Source organism: Carassius carassius, chromosome 47 (assembly GCF_963082965.1).
Source record: "Carassius carassius chromosome 47, fCarCar2.1, whole genome shotgun sequence".
Taxonomy (NCBI): Eukaryota; Metazoa; Chordata; class Actinopteri; order Cypriniformes; family Cyprinidae; genus Carassius; species Carassius carassius.
In genome coordinates this window covers 4,147,677-4,171,961 of record NC_081801.1, presented here as the reverse complement: position 1 = coordinate 4,171,961, position 24,285 = coordinate 4,147,677, and the positions used below count along the sequence as shown (strand labels likewise).

Genomic DNA, 24,285 nt, shown 5'->3' with positions numbered 1-24,285 from the left:
CACACACACACACACACACACACACACACACACACACACACATACACATATATCAATCAATTTAAGACAACAAAGCACCTAAAGACTAAAGTCTATGAAAATATTAACAAAAACCTTAAAATAATGGTTATTATTGTACTTTAGTTATTTTACAACACTGGTACCTTTTCACTGACATGATTGATATCTGTCTTCGATTGATATTTTTTTTATCTGTGGTCTGTCCATCAAAATATTGTTCCAGAAAAGAAAAAAAAAGAAAAAATATTTTAAGTGACAAAAAGAGACTATGTGCACCTCAACAAAAAGACTCTAGCAAGGTCGAAACCCCGAATGTCCAATGGAGTTGTCATGTCTATCTCCGATATTAAAAATAAAAAATGAGAGATTCAGAAGCGTCTTCTTTGTAGTCTTTGACCTTCGTGGCTTTTCCACCAACATGACTTAACTATAGTTTAATAAATGATATTCCATGATAAAATATGACTAGAAGAAAGAAAAAAAACATTAAGAATGAAAATTGGGGGGAGGAGGGAATCAACAAACAGTACTTGTTTTCATACTGGCTACACTTTACCTCTTAAGTGTACTTGTTAAATGTAAGATTAATTGACAGCTTTTGTGTAAAAATTATTATTCCTAACCTTGTATGGTTTATATACTCAACACTCTTGCTGTAGTGTGCTTGTGTGTTGGAAGTGTGCGAAAATGTCACAGTCAATGTAGTTCTATAACAGAAGGATTGTGTCTGTCCATCATGTATGCATCATAAATTGAAATTAACTTATTTTTTTTTCTTTTTTGTTAAAAAGAATGCTGTTTGTTCACTAGCCTAAAACATGAAGTGAAAACTGAATAAATGCGAGACTCGATCAGACCTTTATAGATTCCTTGGTTTTGTTGATGTAACCTATTGTAGTTTAATCCACACACAATAAATACCATTTTGACTTGAATAAAGACATTTAGACATTCATCTATGACAAACTAAACAATAAGCCATAAAAGGACATGATTTTTTTATTGTCGTTAATTGATGCTGTACCTAAAAGCATGGAATCTGTAGTAAAAATCACTGTAGCTCATCAACAGAAAGATCTATTTCCAGAAAATTGGCAGCAAAGGCAATATCATGTTCAATAAACTGGTTTTATTATTATTAATTAGAGGGGATATTATTTATTCTTATAGGATATATAATCAACTGTTGGCCAACTGAAGGAATAAATCTTATTTTTGTGGCAGTCAGCAACATCATATTTTGAATCTGAGCTCGTATTTAACTCGGTCTAATGCTTCTGGCTGGCGGTGTGCTTGTAACTTAGGCAATGATTTTTAATCAGGTTGAACAGTGTCGGCACCCATTTGTTGTTTATAAAAAAGGTGGATAATATGAGATAAGCCACCAAAACAGTTCCTTCTCTAGTTATGCATGTAGCAGAATCACTACATGCATTTTTTAAATAATAAAAAAGTGGTAAGATTTGCATTAAGTTGCAGGAAATGAACAAGGGCTGTAAACGAAACGGTAAAGTCTTTTCTAACACATATCAGTGGAAAATACTGGAAGAAGCTCAGAAATCAAACAAAAAGCCACTGACAACAACAAAAGAGAAGCACTCACTCTTGGCTAGATAACCGTAGATGTTATAAGCTATCTAAAATTGAACGTTTAAACACGACCTTATAGTTAAAAGCAACTACTAAACAATATGAAACTATCGTTTTAATTACATGTGCTTCTCAGTCAAACTCCGACAACATTTAGAAACGATTAACTGTTCATATTTGGCTTGTACCTGTCAGTGTTTTCATCACTGCTGTGAATAAATGGATTGAACAGTTAATATAATATTCTTTCATTTTCACAAATTTGCCCGATGTAAGAACGTTTGTCCTTTGAAAATGTAAAAGAGATTAATTTTAGTTAGCTACTGGTCCGCTGAGCTATGAGTGATATTTAAAAATTATTAAAAAATTTTTTTAGCATTATATTTAATGTAAATAGTGCAAAATTACAGGGACTCGCATATTTTTGGACACAAAACTGCATGTGTCTAGTTGTGGAAAGGTAAAAGATGTGATTGCATGTTTTTACAAAGAGAATCAATGTAGTGAGAGAAAATAGGAAGAGAAGGAGAGCTGTGCCAAAAACAGTCACAATTTCTGCACTCCCTGCAGGAAGAGGCGGAGCCTGACACAGGAAACAGGATCTTCACTTAAAACTCACACAGAACTCTATTATTCTGTAAAATGATTGAGGATATCTGACTCTCTAAGTTTGCTAAATATGTTGTATTGTTCAGTTAAGCCAAACTACTCAATCATAACTGATTGTGATGGAGAAAAGGAGAGAGAGAGAGGAAAGAAAACTGAATGAAAAGCGAATAAGGTCATGGACATCTAAATTAGCTCAAGTGGACACTCCAAAATTCTGCTCACAAGTCAAAAAGAGACAAAGACATGCTTCTATATTCAGCACCTAAAGGCAACTCTGCAAGTTTTGACATCTGAGATTTACACAGTTTATTCATTAATGAACTTTTTCTTTCTCTCAACGGCCAGTCTTCCTGTAATTTTGCTTAGGCTTTATTCTCAATTCATGAAGATGATATAAGGTCAGATAAATCAGACCCATATCTAGTTCTAAGGAAATCAGAGGTATCAGAGAACAAAGATACTTTATGCGTTTTATTTGGTTGGTTTTCTATCCATCAGGGTATTTACTGTACTCTTCCTTTTCTATATGTAAATATAACTTCACTTTTCTGATGATGCTAACAGTGTACAACTGCCTGACCATGTTTTCAGCAGCCTTGGCTTTAGAAGTATTTTTCCCATAAGGATTTTTTTAAAAGGCTTCTTTTGAAAGTTATAAGCAATAAACCAAAACAATCAGATGAATCACAACATAATTGTTTTGTAATTAGTACTGTGATACTTAGTGACTTCAATGTAGGTAAGAACTACGGTCCCATTAAGCATAGTAATGGATAAAATGATGGATAAACCTAGAATTATAGTTTCATATATAAAATATGTGGTAAGCATTTGCTTTAATGTTATTTGACTGGATGTGGAATTGTGGGAGGGGCATATAAATTGTAGAGAGCATTTAATTGGACAAAAATCTGTGGTGCAGGGTGAGTCATCAATAATTTTGTTCCGTTTTTCCAGAAGAGAATGAATGTAAATCATGTGTATATAGACTAGAGAAATTGGTCAACATTTAGCACATAGATGGCCATTGTAATAAAGCATGTTAGTCTGGACCTACAAGGCCTAAGAACCAGGAAAACATCATATGGATCATAGAGCACCATAGAGAAGACCAAACAGAGACACTGATGATAAATCAACACACAGAGACTTTTTAATTCTATTTTATTTTGCTGTAATTTTAAATGCTGTAAACATTCAAATGCAGAGAAGAAAAATACGATGCTAAACAGATGAACACCGAATATCAACAGAAGGACAGACAGCTGAGCGATGCAGTCCGTTTGCCGCCCCGGGCTTTATGTCATCAACTACAGATGCACTTCAAGGCCTCAGATGGTAAAAAACAGAGAGAAACATACCACGCACAAAGAAAATGATTACCCCCCCTTCTCTGCTATCTATCAGAGTGACCCTCGCGCGTGTTGCTATACTCTACTCTCTCATTGTCTGCTGCTGTGGCAAAAACAGAAATGTAAACTTTCAAAGAAGGAATGGAAGGTTAACACCACATGAAATTCCTCCAATGTTTAGTAATATTTGGAATGTTCCTCTGTACAACACGGTGAGGTTTCATTAAACTCAACCCTCTGGCCTTCCTGAGAAATGGCTCCTCTGGTAACAGGCAAAACACATAACATGTTCAAAAACAGAAATAAAGGAATTACATTTCCAACAAAACTACAACTACGGCAAAATACAAACACATAAACCCTGTTCAAACATTCACACTTCCTTGAAGACACGTGTGAGAGGAAATCACACATGTTACACACACACACCTGGGATAAAGAGTGTGCTTATTGCATTTCTTTACCCCGGCGACTGGCTCAAACATTAACGGGAGTCTCCATCCTGAAAAAATTATGGTCAACAGCATGTATACTGTGGCACACTCAGCTTTGGTACTCAAACTTGTGAGCTGCGGATGATCATTCTGAATATTTAAATCTCTATAGCTCAAATGTAGCTATCATCTGAATAAGAAACGTTGTTTTTTTGAATGAAATTCAGCACCTTCACTATTTTATCAGGCCTATTTTATCAGTGACATCCTTTAACACAAGGACATTTCATATCATAGCTAGATGATACTGCAGTGCAGTGCGTTCATTTGTGTTTTTTCTTTTCATTTTGATCATTAACACAACGGTCAAAGAGTTTGTGGTTTTCCAAAGGCTTTTTCTTTTAAAAGCCATGTTCCTGAGGTAATCTTTTCAGGCATCTTGAAATCTAATTTGGTAAATCGCTACATTTGGTGCACTTTCGAAATCACACACAAATCTGTCAAGAGTTTTACATTCAACTTTGTCATGTAATAAATACATTGGGGGGGAAAAACTAAAACAGCAAGTTGGAGTCATGGCTTATGTCTTGGAGGTGGAGCTGTTGGCTAGCCAAGGGTTTTGATTGGTTGAGCAGGAGTACAGTACCGCCTTAAACAGCAGTGGGAGCTGCTCCAGTGGAACGGCCATCATCTTACCTATAACCAATAAGGATATATAATTAGCAGAGCTACATTTTGATTGGCTAATTGTTGTATATTCAAACTGTGTATTCGTGTAGTATCCTGATCCGCAACAAGATTTTAAACAGGAAACAATAAATCTCTATGAAATATTTCGCATCAAGTCTGAAATATTGTGCTGCAATTTCCCTCTAGTATTATACAGATACACACCTGAGGTGTGGCGTATCTCGGAGAGGCAGGTGATGATGTCAGAGAAGCGTTTGGGTCGACGAGGGTGGAGTTGTTCGGTCAGGTCACGACACACGGACCAGTAACGTTCACTCAGCTGTTCCAGTGTGGATGTGTTGCACAAACCTGCCTTATCTACAACACACACACGCTCAAATTACACACATCCGCTATGACCACAAAGATCTCAGTGTAAATCAAGGTTAGTGTAATGTGCGTATTACCTTGATTGAGCAGGGTGATGGTCTTTAAGCAGCTGTACTCCTCACTGCTGATGCTTAGTTGATGAAACTTACGGAAGAGAAAATTTAAACTCTCCATGACCTCCATGGCATCCTCACCAAACCTGTATACACACATGTATACGTTCATAGATATTTTGGACCAATGAGATTTTACAGTGGGTGGAGTTCCCGTGCATTAGAGATCACTACTGTTTATACACATTTAGCTCACCCCTGAAGTGTTAGGTTGGACGGTATGTACTGGTGTGTGATGTTAGCCAGTTCTCCCAGTATCTGTCTGCTGTGCACAGTGAGTGAGGAGAGCAGGATGAGCTGATGCCAGGAAGCCCCCAGTAAACGAGTGCAGTCTTTGATGGACAGATTGCTGTAGAAGGGTAAACGTTTCAGCCAGACAATCTGTCTGAATAACAGCTCATCAGCTATACGGCATAGCAGAGCCAACAGCTCCGACTGAGTCACTTTATACCTGAATAAATGACAGAACCTTAGAATTAAACAAGCTGGTTTCGCTTTAGTGTCTTTAAGACTTCATATGTGGATGCCCCCTTAAAAGAACAATGAAAACCTTTTCCATTATGTGCTGAAAGCTGAGTAATATAGAATTGAAATGGAACAAGTCTTACCCCTCTTCTATGACCATGGGTGTAGTGAGAGGTGTGAGATCTTCAGCAGCGAGGAGCTGGGCTGACAGTGTGTGTGATTGCGTCTTCAGGCTGCTGCCAGTAGAGGGAGGTAAAGGATATTTACACAACAGGAAAGAGTGTGTCAGCTTAGGACCGCTGCACTGATCTCTACAGGACACGGGGGATGTGCTCACATCCACAGAACGGCTGCAGAGAGAACAAGAAAGGAAATTATACATCATACATGTCATTGTATGACAAAAGCAATCTTAGCATATACATGGAATCTGATATAAAAGCCAAAAGTCAATATGAAATTTCATTTGCAACAGTGTAATTTTAGTATCATTGTTATACTATTATAGGTTTTGTTAATATTTTGAATAAGGTTTTATTTTTTATATTTTCTCTTTTTAGTTTATTTTTACATTTTCTTTAATTTTATGTTTTTACTATTTTATAATTTTTTTTTATTATATCTTTATATTATTTATTAAGTTTTAAATTAACTTATTAGTTTTAGTTATTTTAGTACATCAACGTCAACTAAACAGAAATGGGAAATGTTGCCTTGGCAACTAGATGACAAAAAATAATTTAAAGTATTCAATATTTTATTTCAGTTAACTTTTATATAAAGTAACAAACTTTTGTTTTAGCTTTTTAAGTAACGATCATAACTCTTATTTTAAATTCTGTCACATATTTAAAAGTAAAAACGATAATCAGATATAAAAATGTATTTTATCTATAACATTTTATCCATTAGGAAAAGTGTCTATTTATGGAAAGATGTTGGCAGAAAAGGAAAGTTGTTTTAGAGGTGGAACAAAGATTATATTTAATAAAAAATTACAAAAACTATTTTTTTTTATCATTTGTGCTAGTAAATTAAAATAGCATAAATTTTTTGTGTTTCTTTGTATATTGAACTCCCTGATTCTGTTTGTTGTAATACGCGTGTAAAAAAAAATTGTCTTTGGAATAACATGCTCAATATATGAAAAAAATTCAACGGTAAAAATTGCATATGAAAGATTATGAAAAAAAATGTCTTTACAGTATCATACACAATAAATAAATTAATTAAAAACATTAATAACATCAATTTCCACTTTTTGCTCATGTGTGTAGTATGTTGTTTGTTCCACAACACAAACATCTCCTAATTCAGTTTAATCAAAGCCATTTGTCCGTGCACATGAAAAGGACAGACGCAGGTCAGTGTGTCCGTGTGTAAAAGCGTTCGAACATCTCATTCGGGTCACACCTGGTTGACAGCTCGGAAAAAGATAAGGTCTGACCGCCATCTGAGATACTGTTGCCAGGTGAACTGTGGTTACTGTAGCTGTGGCTCCACACATCTGATAGTTCAGCTCCTTCTTTAAACTCCTGGCCAGACATGATTCGTTCGATCTCCTCCAGCGAGATCTACACAGAGAGAAATATAGAGAATCAGTGATGAATGCATGCCATCGACAGCGAGCAGAACGCCGCTGGGAAATAAAGGATTGTGATTGGTCAATACGGAGCAGTTTGTTGCGAATAAGCTGAAATTGTTGACGAGAATGTACTTGTACAGATTTTTTATCTGTTTTACTTCCATCAATAATAGACTAAATCAATAGCGACATGGGGTGCTTGGATAGACACTCAGCTCCAAACAAACTTGCTTATCTTGTGCCCCTCCTCGACTGTCATCCGGTTCGGACTGAAAGCGATAGATTCGTCTATTGTGTTTTTAAACAGAGCGAGATGTAAACGAATGACTGAACTCATGCTAGAATGAGAGAAATAAAAATGAGCGACAAGGCTAATAAACACTTTAGTGCATATAACAAGGACACCGTGACACAAACACACACTGTGCATCTCATTCACATGCTCTATAGATTTATATGCTGTATACATACTAATAAGAGAGAGAGAGAGAGAGAGAGAAGGACAGGGTTTCTGTTTGTATCAAAGAACAATCGATCTGCTCCATTCGTGGCCTTCAGAATCTCACTCAACTCTCAGAGGAAACACAAAGATGAGACGCAAGCAATAGTCCCCGGCGGCGAGAAGCACATCAGGTTTAATTCACACATTCACTACAGGTTTGGGGTGGGAAAGATTTTTTTTTTATGTTTTTTAAAGAATTCTCTCCAAGGCTGCTTTTATATGAACAAAAACACAGTAATATAGTGAAATGGTATTGCCATTTGAAAGAACTGTTTTCTATTTGAATATATTTTAAAATGTAATTTATTCCTGTGATGCAAAAGCTGAATTTTCAGCATCGTTACTTTAATCTTCAGTGTCACATGATCCTTCAGAAATCATTCTAATATGTTGATTCGATGTTCAAGAAAGTTGAAAACAGCTGTGTTCTGTAATACCTTTGTGGAAACCGTGATATTATTTTTTCTCAGGATTCTTCAATGATTAGAAATGATTCTATTCTTTTTTAATAGAAATCTTTTGTAACATTGTACATTTTGTTACAGTCAAATAATTTTTGCTAAGTGTAAAGCATATGAGGTTTCAGACACGAGTCGAAAAAAAAAGACATTTAGCTTTCTAAATAAGGATATCCCTTACTAAAAACGAAAAAAAAAAATTATAATTATATGTCTCAAAATTGTGTTTTTATCAGATTTAGGTCACTTCTGGGGACTTATTTGCCCTAAAAATATAGTTACGAGAAAAAAAATATCTTACCTGTACAGGCCCAATCATTTTGTTTCTCCCTCCTGGCATCCCGTCTTCTCTGATTGCTGAAAAAGAGATCAAAATGTTATGTTTTGGACTGCATACTATTTCAGCAACATTCTGTATATATAACATGCAGAGTTTTTTTGTATTAAATACTGGATGATTTATCATTATTTTCCAGAAACAATATGATCACATCTCAAATATGATATGCAATTATCTCAATATGTAGTTGTATATTCAATTTGAAAAATTAACCAGCAATATCAATCAAGCTTTTTAACATCTCTTTCTTGACTGATTTCTCAATGGAGCCGCAAAAATGTAAGATATATATATATTTTTGTTTACATAAAATTTATTTATTTAGAAATTACCCGCACTGGTATAACTAAATGTAATGCATTATACAGCATATAAGTAATTATTATTGCTATTTTTGCAAATCAAATATTGCCAGAGGGATGAAAGAGGAAGTTGGTGGCAGATCGAGCAATAAATACCCAACAGCTCCCTCTGGTGTAAAACGCAGGCAAGTACAATCAGCCGTGTCATAGGCTAAAGCCTAGAAAATGTGTATTATTTATATGGTTATATGTGTGTGAGTTTTGCCAAGAAAGGTACAGCATGCTCTGGACCAAGAAATCATCTGTTATCAGCATCACAACCCAGATCTACTATCTGATTTCTGTGCATTTTTTTCTTCAGGCATGCCCGATCAAACCCTGATCTATATCTCTTCACATAGAAGAAAAATCAGATCTGCTTCTAAGCATCAAAGAGCAGATGAGATGGACAGAGTTAAGATGTAAATAAATATATAAAGTGCATAATCCTTGAACATTATGTTTTTGTGTTTATACAAAAGACGTGCTGCATAATTAGGGTGAAATTGTAATTCTGAATGGATGTGTGTGAAAAAGGAAAAAGAAAAAGAAAATTACACAGGTAAAGATAAGAAAATACAAAGCCAAAGCAGAAGATAAAAGGATGTTTTAGCCAATTAATAGCCAAGTTTTAAAAGATCTAAAGTTTTATAATATTTTAAGCATCAAAAACTTAAACTGAAATTAAATCATATTTTCTTGTATTTTCCTTTCTTTTAGATTATGATAATGATAATTAAAATATGTTTTTATTTACAAAAAAACGTTTTCATTTATACATAAATTATATTATTTTTAATAATAAACTAGAATTAGAAATGAATAGAAATTATATTACACTGTTATTTTTAAATTCTATTATTTTATGCATATATTATGATATCTTCTAAATTAATGAATGTTTAATTTTTTATCAAATTTTTATTTCAATAATAATAATAATAATAACATCCATGATTTAAATAGGTTTGCCACTTTATTTCTTAAGCACAGCTGATTTAATCACAAATCTTAAGACACAATCTTCTGGTTTGAATCATCATCACCTGTGTGTGTGTGTGTGTGTGGTTGTTTGTTGCTCGTGTTTCTCTCACCCTTGCGGTTCATTCCCATCTGAAGGCATTTCTGCAGTCTGCAGTATTGACAGCGGTTGCGTTGCTTGCGGGACATCTGGCAGTTCTTGTCCCTGTTGCAGCGGTAGATGCGCTTGTTGCAAATACTGCGTTTGAAGAAGCCCTTACACCCCTCACAGGAAATGATGCCATAGTGCAGCCCAGATGCCCGGTCCCCACAGATCAGACACCAGCGCTCACCGCCGTCCTCTATAGAGAAAGAAAGAGATGTCATTTAAGTACACACAAATCAAAGAGTGAGGCCTCATTTTCAAAAATAACAGGGAGGTCCATAGTAATTATTATCAGCTTTAGAAGTCTATAGTAATGTATGGTATGGTCTATGGTAAGGTATGTCTTTAAATCAGATACATTAATACACTGATTTTATAAATATATTGATAAAAGAAAAAAGAAAAAGAAAAAAATTAATACAATTATATTTTCACATAGTATTCAAATAAAATAAAATTATATATATATATATATATATAGAGAGAGAGAGAGAGAGAGAGATGACAGTATTATATTTAATGTTTTTTTAATGCATTATTATAAAAATAGGTCTGTTAAAAACAATGTAAAAATAATGAAATAATAAATTGAAGTATATAAAAGTAACAAAATACATGATTTCATGCTATTATTAAAATACATTAGGAATTAGTAATGCATTACTAAAATAAAATAAAAATACAATTTAAATAATATTAAATCTAAAAAGAATAATAAAATTAAATAATAAAATAAAATTAATATAATATATATAATAATACATTATTCATTTAAAAAAATTACATTTAAGATATAAGAATATATGAAATATGTTGTAATGTAATACAATAAAATGTATTATTTTGTGATTTTAATACAATCAAAAATATCAAAAGTTAAAAAATATATATATTTTAATACATGAATAAAATAAAAAGGGTTAAAAAACAATTCTTATATACATATCAGCATCAGTCAATGGGATATAAATATGTGTAAACATAATCTGACAACCTTTTCCCTTAATATTAAAGAACAGGAAAACAAGAATGACACACTGCTATCTCTGTGACGTCTGATAGTAGGTTAATCTAGGTTTACTGAGCTGTTGAAATTATTCTAATCTCAAATTTATAAAGTTAAATAAAGTTCTAAAAGTTCTTATCTAAATCTCATTGCAACAGAGAGCAGGATTACACAAATACAGCGACCCACACACACGCCAGGAATCTTCTCCAGTCTCGCTGTGCGTTTGAGATGACTTACAGCATCATGCAGCGTGACCCAGATTTCACTACAAACCACAGAGACACAGAGCTGACAGGAGCGGCGATGGGACACATTAGAAAGTGAGACAACTGAATGAAATCTACATTTAAACAATATCCCAGTCTCACAGTTGGACTGATATTTAGTACTTCAATTTTCCAAGAATATGTACAATTCCACATACAAACTTTAGCAATTATTATTCCAAATCAATCGATGAATAGTTTTAACCACCCAAAAGAAATGATGCACAGAAATTAATTGACTAAACTTGGCAGACACGTTGGTTTCTCAAAAATGCTGGTGAACTGTAGAGGGAGCAGGTGAGTGTCGGGGTCACAGAAAGGTCTTCTAAAAGCCAGAGTGTCATAAACTGGTATGGAAAGCACTCAACCTAACCCTGAACTCTAGAGCCATTTTACAACCCTCAAGAAGGTTGTGTGATGTAAGGGCACAGTATTGTGTGGATTGGGTCAAACCCAGGTCAAACTTTATAGCCAACGCCAACTATGGAACACACATTTTTAATTTTGACACACATCCGCTCTCTCTCTCACTCCATTTAAATGTGTCCGATACCTAAATAAAACCAATAGATTTTTTTTTTATAACCCACATGCTAAAAAACTGGCATCATTGTCTTAATGCCACAAAAAAAGAAAAAAAGAGACAGAATGAGGTAGAAATAATAAAATAAAAGTGGTAGGTTGCAAGTTTGCATCCCAGAAATCAGTCAAAGGTCTGATCAGACTCAGACAGCAGGGAGAACAAAACCATTTTAAATGCAAATAATAATATGAAATTAACCATATCATTGTTCAAAGTTTACATACTACAATCAGCATACAGTATGCAGATTTATATATATATATATATATATATATATATATATATATATATATATATACACATGTGTGTATGAGAGAGAGAGAGAGAGAGAGACAATATTATAGAACAGCAGTTGGACCAGTGCAGTTTATTTTCATCTTAACTGGTTTTATGTTTGATTTCAAGGAATTTAAGACTTTTAAAATAAACAGGGTTAGAAGTTATGGTTTTATATATATATCAGCATCATCTATTAATAAACACAGCCAGTCAATGTGCTATATATGCACATATTTAAATGGGATATAACACACGGTTACAGCCAATCTCATGGTAAAAAAAGTTCACAATATTTTTTATATATCTTTGATCAAATAAATGCAACCTTGGTGGGCTTAAGAGTGCATGTGCTCATAGCACTTTTGAGGTATTGCACCAACAAAGTAATGTATGAGCTTTTCAAATGTTTATCATTGCATAATGCATACTGTTCCACATGCAGTTTAAACAAAGTATACTTACTGCATATAGTATACAGTAATCTACTACTCCACTCTGAACAGGCCTGTGATTCTGCTGATCAGAAGAAACAGTCATTTCACAGTCAGCGTGCAATGATGATGCCGGCCCATCTAGTTCTCAGCAGGAGCAACATATCCCTTGATTTCCCAACATCCCTCTGTCATTCTCACTGCACATCTCTTTATCCCCTGTTTGTGCTGTTCTAGATCTGTCAGTGTGTATTACTGCCTCCTACATTCAGAAGCAATGGAAATCACAATGTCTCTTGCATCTTTCTAGCTTGTTAATATCACTCAGAGAGTACCAAACCACTGAAAATATGAAGTAACAGCTTTAGAGGAAATTGTTAATAATAAAATGACCAGATCAGGTGTTACTTCATGCCATCATGATTTTAACATTAGTCTTTAAGTATTTGAAGATTGACATAGCTAAAGATGATAATAGCAATATACATTTAAAAAGCGACATTTCAACAATCAAGAATCCTTTTTATTGGTTTCTAGTCTTATTTAGCTGGTTGGCTAAATAACCAAACCATTGTTCATGCTAAACTTAAAGTGACACTAGGTAAACATTTATCCTATGTAAAACAACACGCTGAATCTTTATAAAAAAGCATACGGTAACCACGCCTTCTTTCTTTGCGTGAACATTTGGGTGGCATTGCGAAAATATTTCAAAATAGTGATGTAGACATTGTGATGTAGTGCTGTTTTAGGGGGCGTGGCAGAGTCTTAACTTTTGATACAGAACTTCTCTTTTTGAGACTTGAGTCTTTGCAACTTTACAGATCTTCTTTATGCACCAAGAGCTTTTAACACTCCAAAGAGAAAGGAAAAATGTTAAATATAAATTAAATAATTAAATAAAAGACCACTTAAGTGTACTTAAGTGAAGTTATGTGTACTTAAGCAAATAAACTTCCATGACTATGTTTATTAACACACTTAAGTACACTTTTAAATTAAGTTTTAATTAAAAAGTACATTTTAAAACATTGTTTTAATCTTTTGTTGTGCTTTAAAGTCCACTTATTGTGATTTGTTGACCAAACTATGCACTTGAAATTAAAGCACATGTAAAAAAATATATATCATTTAATTGACTATTAATGACTAAATTTACTAAATTAATTACTAAAATTAATTACTTGATTTTTAATTTAACTGTAGTGTGTTATTTGACTTTACATTTAAATAACAATTAATTATATTTTATATAGTTATAGATTAAACTGTAAATTGATCATTACAAATACTGTATGTAATAATTACAAATATATTTAAATACATGGCATACATGTATCTTTTTCATTCTAGTCAGTGGCTACCATCAACTGTTTGGTTACCAACATTCTTCAGAACATCTTTTATGTTTAACAGAAGAAAGAAACTCGTAAAGGTTTTGAAAATCTTGATGGTGGGTGAGTAAATTATGACCATTTTAATTTTGGGTGAACTGTCAATTTAAATGTGCACTTATTAATATTTTTAAGTATATTATTTCTGTATTTAGTACTCACAAAAAAATTTCTTCACAAGGGTATTTACACTACATAGTACCGTTGCTGTAAATGTCATTTTCACAGAGGAGTGTAACTTATCAGTCTTCCTTCTGATTGGGAGGAATGAAGGATTTAAACCTGCAGAAGAACCTGGTGTGACCGGATCCAGCATTTAGATCACTGGTCTGTGAGCCCCAGTCCTATTTTATGGGGTTTTAGATATGCCTGGTTACTTCATAAGTTCCTATGTACATGCATTGACCTAGTTAACGCATGTTGTGCGAGAGGGTCACCACAGGCAAAGAGGATTGTGGGAAATGCACCCCTAGAGTGTCCAGAATGATTGACATAGATGACATAAAAAATAAAACCTCACAAACACACATGAAAATGTTTTGTTGTTTTTAGACGTGTGTTTTTGCTCCCAGCTGAAAGCAGAGCATAACAAACCGTAGGAATTAAGCAGACGATAACTGCCAATGGCAAAATGTATCCATCTACCACATCTCCTCTATTCTCTTTGATCACTATATCTTTCATCAATTATTCCCAAGAGTCTCTCGCCTCTTTCTGTTTGACTTTTTTTGTCTTTCTCTCCATCTATGCAAATGAACTCAGCCCCAGCCAATCAGAGAGCTCAATTTCAGAGCATCAGGAATCTCAGCCAATAAAAATCCATCACTTAATGCACATGTCCAAATTCGTAGCGGCACATCTTTTGGGTCATATATAGTTCATCTCAAATACAGCAAGCTAACAATGAGGATGCTGGCTCTGTAGTGACTCATCCAGCATGTTTGTTTAGCATGGCAGTTTCTTCATGCCAGAAAGAGAAGAAGCAGACATTTCTCCAGTTATCATTTAACTCTTTAGACGACAAGCAGCTAGTCTTGTTTATCTGATTAGTGTCAACACTGGAGAGTCAAGGTAAATATGTCAAGGTAAGAATGTCTTATGCTTTCTCTTTTAATTTATCTGTAGATTTCTCCATCTTTCACTGTAAGTTCAGTTGCTCTTTTGTCTGATTCAGTTGGTTTTATGCATTGTTGACACTGACCCAGTTAAACAGATTTTGCATATGTAAAATGACTGCAAATGCAAGTGACTGCATTGCTGATTAGAATCTAATTATTATATTAAAAGAAATCATTTTCTGTATTGCATCAAGAACTATTATGGGATTGTGATAAAATTACTGCACCATATTATATACCATGGTACTGAATGATTATCATATCCATATACCATGGTACATAGATCAAAAAACATACTAATACCATGGTACTTTTACATTAACCCAGCTACTTAATTGTTATCACATCCATTTACCATGGTATTTGAAGGTTTTTTTTATATATACCATGGTATGAAATGACTACTACACTCAGAAACCAATCTATTTATATGGTATTTCAAATAATAATAAAATAAAACATGGTTTTGGGTTATTTAGTAGCATTAGAAGCTTCTCAAGCATAATAAATGGCAGCAATTCTTTTACAGGATAATAGTGTATAACTGTGCTTTGGTGTATGACTCGCTTTCTCATTTCTAATTCAAATGAATAATACTAAAGAGCAGAATACAATAGCAGATGATTACAACCACATAATTTCTCTCGAAATAATAATATGTGCTTTCTCTGAGCACATGATAGTAATTATATAAAACAATCATCATATAATTATGCAACATCCCAGTGTGATCTAACATGCATTTAATCAAAGGATAAATCTACATAAGATTCAGTATATTTAACATTGCGGTCGGGATATGTAAAGACACACCTGGTGCATTCTGGGAACATTCAACGCTGTCGGTGAGTTTGGATGCATAAGAAACCATCGACCGTTGGCTGTGCCCTGAAATCACCATATACTACACATGTCAATTCTCTCCTAACACACTGCTTTATCTCATTTTCATGACTGTGATATACATTCATTGATGTCGTTGGGTTTAACATGCAAGCAACTCACTGACCAATGAGTGCACACTGCAGTAGGAACACTGGAACATCGTCTGATAAGACATTTCAGATACTGCATTTGTGACCTTAAGACCTAAAAAACTACTATCTGACAAAATACTGACCTATAGATGTCAAATTAGCTGAGAAAACAGAATAAACTTCTCAAACTTTCACTCAACAAGCACAGGATGGTGTAAAATGTAAGGTAAGTAATGTGGTACTGTTGGTTTTTATTAAACAGTTATTTTGGAGTTTGAAAATATTTGTTCTGCCTGGTTAACCGCAGCATTCAGTGGTCAGATACTTTTATAGAGTGAGAATAAACGGAATAATTAAATGTTGTGTAATATGTTAATTTTATGACTACTATAGGAATTATAATATTAAAAAAAGATCACCCAAAAATTTGCTGAACATTTTCTCACTCTCAGGCCAAGCAAAATGTGGATAAAATTGTCTCTTCATCAGAACGGATTTGGAGAAATGTAACTCCAATCAATTTACGACATGCTAAGTGAAAAACTGGATGTTTGTAAAGAAACAAATCCATCATTAAAATGCTTTTTTAGTTTGACTCCTAACCCTAAGGTTGTGGGTTTGAGTCTCGCCCCAGCAATACCACGATTGTGGTGACCTTGAGAAAGGCACTGAACCCCCAACTGCTCCCCGGGTGCCGCAGAATAAATGGCTACCCACCGCTCCGGGTGTATGTTCACGGAGTGTGTGTGCACTTTAAATGGGTTAAATGCAGAGCACGTATTCTGAGTATGGGTCACCATACTTGGCTGTATGTCACGTCACTTTTTTTAATGATGAATTTATTTCTTACAAACACGCACCTTTTCACTTGAAAAGACATTAATTGATGGACTGGAGTTTTGTGGATTATTGTTATGTTTTTATCCGCTATTTGGACTCATTCTGACGGCACCCATTCACTGCAGAAGATGTAATGCTACATTTCCTCCAAATCTGTTCTTATGGACAAACATCTTGGACGTCCTTAGGTTGAGAAAATTTTCAGCAAATGTTCATTTTTGTGTGAAATATTTCTTTACATATTATGATATTGAAATATAGAATACTTTTAGCCAATCAGATGCCTACAATTTTGTTTGTTATTGGTGCCTGATTGCTGAACTAACTTTGACTTCACTGCCACAGGGAGTGAAGGTGATGTCACCAGTATGTGTGTGTACAGTGTGTGTGTGTGTGTGTGTGTGCTTCAGAAATGCTCTTCTGTCTCTTTACGGCTTAATTGGTTTCTCACATAAATCAACTGCTTCCTTTCTCTAACTGTGTTTGACCCTTACTTGTACAGCTTGCATCAGAGAAGAATTTGCTGGCAACATAAGATCAGAAACTCCTGAACTAATTCTAACCCCTAAAAGATGCAATTTCACCAGAGCTTTGGAGAATGAGAGAGAGAGAGAGAGAGAGAGAGAGCTTTGTGACATGCTCTACTGGTGAAGCTAAGTACTGCGGTCACATTTTTTAATTCCCTCTTTATTTGAGTTTATTTGATTCTTAAAGGGATAGTTCACCCAAAAAAGGAACATTCTTTAATAATTTACTCACCCTCAAGCTGTTCCAAACGTGTATGAGCTCTTTTCTTTTGTTAATCGTAAAGAAGATATTTTGCCATTGGCTTCCATAGAAAGAGGAAGAAATACTTTGGATGTCAATGGCTACCAGCAACTGCTTGGTTACTAGCATTCTTCAGAATATCATCCTTTGTGTTAAACGGAGGAAAGAAACTCATGCAGGTTTGGAACAATAGGAGGGTGAGTAAATGATGAACGAATGTTCATATTTATGTTAATTTTAAGAATGTTAATTTTTACTATCCCTAACTGTGCTTTAAAAAATATAAAAACACAAAAGATCACCACACAATATAATGTTAATTATTCCTTATGATCAAAAAAAAAAAAGTTTGAGACACAAAGCATAGAAACGAGCATGGAGATCAAGCACAGACAGTTCCCTCACCTGTGTCGTCCTGAAGGGAGTTCTCTTCATAAAAACCTGCAGATGAGAGAAAGGGTGAGAGGATATGAAGCGTAGAGAAAAAGAGGACATTAGTAAGTTGGTATTTATACAGCAGATTTAAAAAAAAAAATCTAAAAGACATAAGAATGAATGATTCAACTTTTGGAATCTGGTAATGAGCCTTTTGTCCTTATCAACAAATAGTCTCTATATGTTTTTTTTTTTCCACATCTATCGTGCCTGCAGTTTTTACAAACCGCAAAAATCTGACTCATTTTAGTAAATGGTTTTGTTCACACTGTTCCAATTAAACAATTTATAGATCAAAGTGAAATCATTAGCTAAATGCTAGTTACTGTTTTTGACTTGTATAAATTAATGTTATCTAGGTTTTAGTATTATTTATTGATCATTATAACATTTATTAATATTTTGAATAGGATTTTATTTAATTTTTAGCCTAATTTTATAATTTTTATTAGTTTTTGATTTCTTAATTTTTTTATTTAGCCTTAATTTATATCTATTTCAGTTTTAGAACGTTTTTCTATATAAATGAATATATTTTTTTACTTTATTTTACCTTTATTTCAATTAACACCAAATTAAAACTATTTGTAGTTTTTTTAATAGTTTTAGTTTTCGTTAACCAAATTTTACATTTGTTTAATATTATGTCTGTCATTGAGGTCCTCATTGCTTTGTACCAAATAATTAATTTACATTTAAATACCACCTTTGTAGTTTTTTTCTACACTTTTCTTAGCTTGTTTTTCTGAAGGGTAAATTGACTTTAAATTATAAGTAGCTTTAACAATTTTAAGTGACATGAGGATGAGTAAATGTTTAAATTTTTCATTTTTGGGTGAACTATCCCCTTAAATTCCTTCAATAAACATGTTTGCAGGCATTTCGCTATACTATCATAATCTATTCCAAGCTATAATGAACATTAAAATGTTCTTACAATGGACACACTTAAATGTTGAACAGCAGTTCCTCATACCACACAAAACATCAAGAGCGCATTAAAACAAAGCCTCCTCTCTTTCTTAAAACAACACTTTCTCTATCTATCTTACTCTCATACACACATACACCCATCTGCCCAGACCTCTCACTTCTGTCCCTCAGGACGTGACCTCCGCGACCTCTTCAGAAAGTGCCACGTGTGTGTGTGTGTGTGTGTATGAGTGTAATCTCTTTGGCTCGATGACATCTGCAGATTTTTGATCTGCCACACGCAGGGCTCCACACACACACACTCCAGCTACCCATGGCATATGGTGGAGCAGAACACACACACACTCCACCAACCGCAGGTTCCTTGAAGATAATCTAATATCTGTGATGGCTGTAGGCCATTGGCACTGAGCTACAGTAGCGAACGCTCACCGTCTGCCTTCTGTGCCATACATTTTCTCCATCCCACTCAACCCTCCTCAGACCATTAAGCTACAGTATTTAACTTCTGGATGATGTTAAACTGGTAAGATATCTAGGGCTGGATCTTCTCAATCTAGAAATACTGCTATAATTTCCATTTCCATAATGGTTCACCAAACTGTGTTTTCAGTTATATATACAGTGGCACTAAAAAGATTTTGGACACTTAAGATGTTTTGACATTACAATTTTGAGCTTCACCACAAAATATCAAACCAATGGCGTTTGCAAACAATACCTAATATATTTATATTAATAAATTCACATTTTATACACAATTTATTTTATATAAAATGTATTTAGATTTTTTTAAATGACAATTTAATAATACAACATGAATAAAAAAAATTAATATGTAAATTTATTGATGTTGATATTTATACATATAATTTATTGATGAGAAGCAATGGAATAAGTTGTAAGCGGAAAAAAACTCTGCATGATCTTGCACTGCACTTGCACTGTATTCACACAGGACAAGCAAACACACACACACAGTCCAGGCATGCATATACACCGGTATAGAGGCATATGCGTATAAGCACACTCACACATACCAATACCCCACCCCCCATCTGCAGAAGAGAAGGATGAGGCTGCCCAGATGCCTTCTGTTCCACTTGGCTGATGGAAGGAAAGAGGGATCGGGAGGGGAGCTGTACAGATGTAGTGGTGATACGTAACCTGAATATCCATTTATTTTCCATTTTCCAAAGCTTCATCATTCAGATCCGAGGACATGAGATCCCAGCTGACCCCCCGGTCTCTGCTCATCACAATGTGTGTCTGCATATGAGTATGTGTGGTCATCTACACTCTACTCACATATCCAGGCATAAATTTACGATTCATGTACACTGAAAATCTGGATTAGGATTTGCTTAAAAAAAAAAAAGCTATTTTTTTGCATCTATTTATTATGAACTATTTGCATGCTTTTTCACAGAAGCAACTACTTGCATTTTCTTTAGCTTCAAGATGTCAAAATCTAGTTGCTTGATTTATGATAGAATCATATTTAATTTCTGCCTGGCAGCAATTTATTTCATGGTGTTTTAGAAGTGATTCAAAATAAGAGTTGGTTCAAATAAGAAAAAGAAGAGAAAATGTTAAGTTGGGATGTTAAGCATCTTTTTAAGATGTTTGTTATGTTATCTATAAAAATGAAACCTAAAAGATTTCCAACACCTTTAAAAGGACAGTCCAGCCAAAAATGAAAACTCACCCTCAAATGTTTACTCACCCTCATGTCGTCCCAAACCTATTTTCGTCCACACAATGGAAGTCAATGGAAACGGAAACTGTTTAGTTACAAATATTCTTCAAAATAAGTCTTCCAAAGAAGAAGGAAAAGTCATACAGGTTTGGAATGACATGAGATTTAAAAGAATTTTCACTTTTGGCTGAACTATCCCTTCAAAATGCAATAATGGTCTCCTGCTTTAAAAACGCAATTTATACGGCAAAATGGATGAAAAACAAAAACTCTCATGGGGCAGAACAAATCTACCTGTTTGACATGTCCGTCAAGGTTTCTATGGCAACAAGAGGGTCAAAACAAGGGGTCATGGAATGGCCAGGGGCGGGGGGGGGGGGGGGGGGTTGTTTATGATCCCTGTGTGGGTGGGAGGACAGGAAGTTTATCTTCTATGCATTTATGATGTGTTTGTTTTTTGTGGGGGAAGGGCAACCAACCTTATAGGTAAAATCTTTAATCACACACGCACACAAACCACCTTTCACAGTAATTGTATGATCAGTGAAGGAAATTAGATTTTTGTTTTTTCAGCTTGATATTTAAAGTCTATCTAAAGTCTATCACCAAAAAATAATTACTTTTTTCTAGTGAAAATGCATTTTAATGCATGTGCATATAAAGCACATACATGTCGGCATCTCCTTCCTCTTTCTTTTTCTGCTCTGTAAGGTCAGTGAGAGGAGAAAAGTCACTCAGAAGTGAAAGGTCAAGGCTGTTGACTATACAGTTGTATTTTGGTATGTGCAGTGAACAATCCAGTGTTTCTATAGCAACATGTGTGTGTTTTTGTGTGTGTTTTTATGTGTTTGTGTTGACCGCAGTTGCTGTATGTGTGTGTGTGTGTGTGCATATCTGTGTCAAACAGATGCTGGAAATGCAGCTGTAAAATCTGGAAGTCCTGGCAACCTTTGTGTGCACTAAAAACAAGCTGGTCAACTTAAGAGTATATGTGCATCTCCTTAATGGACTGAAAGCTTGGGGCTTTTCACTCTTAAAAAAAAAAAAAAAAAAAATTATATATATATATATATATATATATATATATATATATATATAGTTTATATATATATATATATATATATATATATATAAACTGAGCCTGAATGAACTCAATATATATGAACTCAACCTGATGGTGCAAAAAATAAATAAATAAATACATACATACGTATAGTACTTTCGTAGTCCTTCCCTAATAAATGTAACATTATTCATATAGAAATTATAAGTAAATGCATGCATTTACACCAACAATAATCATTCATTGTCTTCAGACAGCAATGTTAAATCATTCTCTTATTACCAGTCCATCTGACGCACCTCTTTCCAGAGGGTGAAGTCATGAGTCCGCTTTACCAGCAGAAACCAGTGATTAATTACATAGCAGGGAGATTCATTGCCTTTCTGTAAATTACACATTATTTTGCATATTACCAGGGCCATAATCACTATAGACATTGAAGGTCCTGGAACCCCTTGAAATTTTTTTATTAATAGCTGACCAATAAATAGGTTCATTGTGGAATCATAGATGAAGATAAAGAACCTATAATAGTTAATTAGTAAACAGAGCAAAGATATTCAACTTTAAATGTTTTTCCAGATTTGAAAATAAAAAAGCATTAGATAACTACTCTCCTAATCTTTCAAAAAAAAAAAAGTTTATATTTAATTTATAATTATTAATAATATTCTAAACGATGTAAATGAATTAATAAATACAATCCAAATTTTTATTTTTACTTTTTTTTTTTTTTTTTACATACAATCTGATTTTTTTTTTCTCTTCATTGATTTATTTTCACTGATTAAAAATGCCACAACTGCTTGTTTGTTGCCACTGATGTGTTTTTGTGGCGCTCGAGGGTGATTCGCTCAAGTTCAAAAGTTCATCTTTTACGATTCCTCGCGGACGTGCATATAAAAAACATTCCTCAGCAGCCCTTTAAAAGACCTCACTGTCCCCAAACTCCAGCTCTGGATGTCCATTCATCACATTTTACTCCATACAGGGGTAAAATTACACATTGCATAAACACTGCACAAAATTCCTTTGAGAAAGCTCTAAAAGTAGACTACATTATTTAAAACACACCTGGAAAGGATAATTTTAGAAACAATAAAGCAAAACACACTATGTCCGAGTAATGCCCTGATGAATCTATAATAAGATTCAAAACTAACTGAAGCGTCTTAATTTTCATCTGAGACCGCATAACTGTGCACGAGCACCAGAAACTCACCGCTGCTCAGTAATTTGTCCCGTTTGGAGAAGTCAAATCCGTTGGGTCGGTTCTCCACCTCCATCCTCCTGAGCGTGTCTCTCTGCGGCCCGCCTGCACTCTCTGAGCTCTGACCTCTGTGAGCCCTCTGCTCTCCGCGCGCTCATGTGAAAACACCTTGCTTGGGTCACGTGACGACACGCCCCCGCGACGCCTTCTGGGATTTGCAGTTCATCAAGCAGATAGGAGGATTAGGATAGATAGATAGATAGATAGATAGATAGATAGATAGATAGATAGATAGATAGATAGATAGATAGATAGATAGATAGATAGATAGATAGATAGATAGATAGATAGATAGACATTTATGTCTCTCATGTTAAATAATTTATTTAATTAATATATGAAATTGTAACAGATGGTTCATGTTATAACTATGATGTTTTAGTTATGATGGCCATCGTGAACTCTGCTCTTGGACACAGACACAGAGTCCAGCGCTATTCCCTGTCATACGACAGTGTTATTGTCCTCTGCTGCCTCCCTGTGGTAATTTACTTCTACACACCTGTAATTAACTGTGCATTACATATATTTAATGCCAGTTATGAAACTAGCTTTAAATAGCCTACACGTAATGTTCAAAATAATATTTTCGATTTTTTTTTTAAATGTAATTTCAACCACTTGTTGTTTTTTTTTCTATGCACAACCAAGTTTGTTAATTATTCGTAGTGGAAAAATAAAATAAAATAATTATGAAAGCGTTTTTTTTTTATTATTATTATTATTTTTTTTTTTAATAGATCCTATACTATCCTATATCTTAGTACTGTGTTTTTTGAGTATATTGTCTTCCATGTTATTTTATTCTTATTTTATATTTTATTTTTTTACAAACCCGATTCCAAAAAAGTTGGGACACTGTACAAATTGTGAGTAAAAAAAGAATGGAATAATATACAAATCTCATAAACTTATATTTTATTCACAATAGAATATAGATAACATATCAAATGTTGAAAGTGAGACATTTGGAAATGACATGCCAAATACTGGTTCTTTTCGTATTTCATGAGAGCTACACATTCCAAAAAAGTTGGGACAGGTAGCAATAAGAGGCCAGAAAAGTTAAATGTACAATTAAGGAACAGCTGGATGACCAATTTGCAACTTATTAGGTCAATTGGCAACATGTTTGGGTATAAAAAGAGCCTCTCAGAGTGGCAGTGTCTCTCAGAAGTCAGGATGGGCAGAGGATCACCAATTCCCCCAATGCTGTGGCAAAAAA

At 34.2% G+C, this 24,285-nt stretch overlaps 1 protein-coding gene across 1 annotated transcript; it reads right to left on the bottom strand.

Annotated features, from left to right (window-relative positions):
• Positions 1-4,002: 4,002 nt before the first annotated feature.
• On the bottom strand, positions 4,003-23,160 carry nr6a1b (nuclear receptor subfamily 6, group A, member 1b). The gene is made up of 10 exons (XM_059542421.1): positions 23,013-23,160; positions 18,066-18,101; positions 9,964-10,191; positions 8,490-8,545; positions 7,057-7,217; positions 5,787-5,993; positions 5,375-5,629; positions 5,143-5,264; positions 4,901-5,053; positions 4,003-4,702 (listed from the first exon to the last, which is right to left on the bottom strand). The coding sequence occupies exons 1-10, from the start codon at positions 23,074-23,076 to the stop codon at positions 4,587-4,589; spliced, it is 1,398 nt and encodes a 465-aa protein (XP_059398404.1). The 5' UTR covers positions 23,077-23,160; the 3' UTR covers positions 4,003-4,586.
• Positions 23,161-24,285: the final 1,125 nt, after the last annotated feature.

What these genes read in the sequence shown, in the direction of transcription:
- nr6a1b (XM_059542421.1), bottom strand. Translation starts at nt 23,076, where the DNA reads ATGGAGGTGGAGAACCGACCCAACGGATTTGACTTCTCCAAACGGGAC. An exon ending in AAATGATTGGGCCTGTACAG is followed by an intron (nt 7,218 to 8,489) that starts GTAAGATATTTT and finishes CTCTCTGTGTAG; the next exon opens with ATCTCGCTGGAGGAGATCGA. An exon ending in CCCATGGTCATAGAAGAGGG is followed by an intron (nt 5,630 to 5,786) that starts GTAAGACTTGTT and finishes TCATTTATTCAG; the next exon opens with GTATAAAGTGACTCAGTCGG.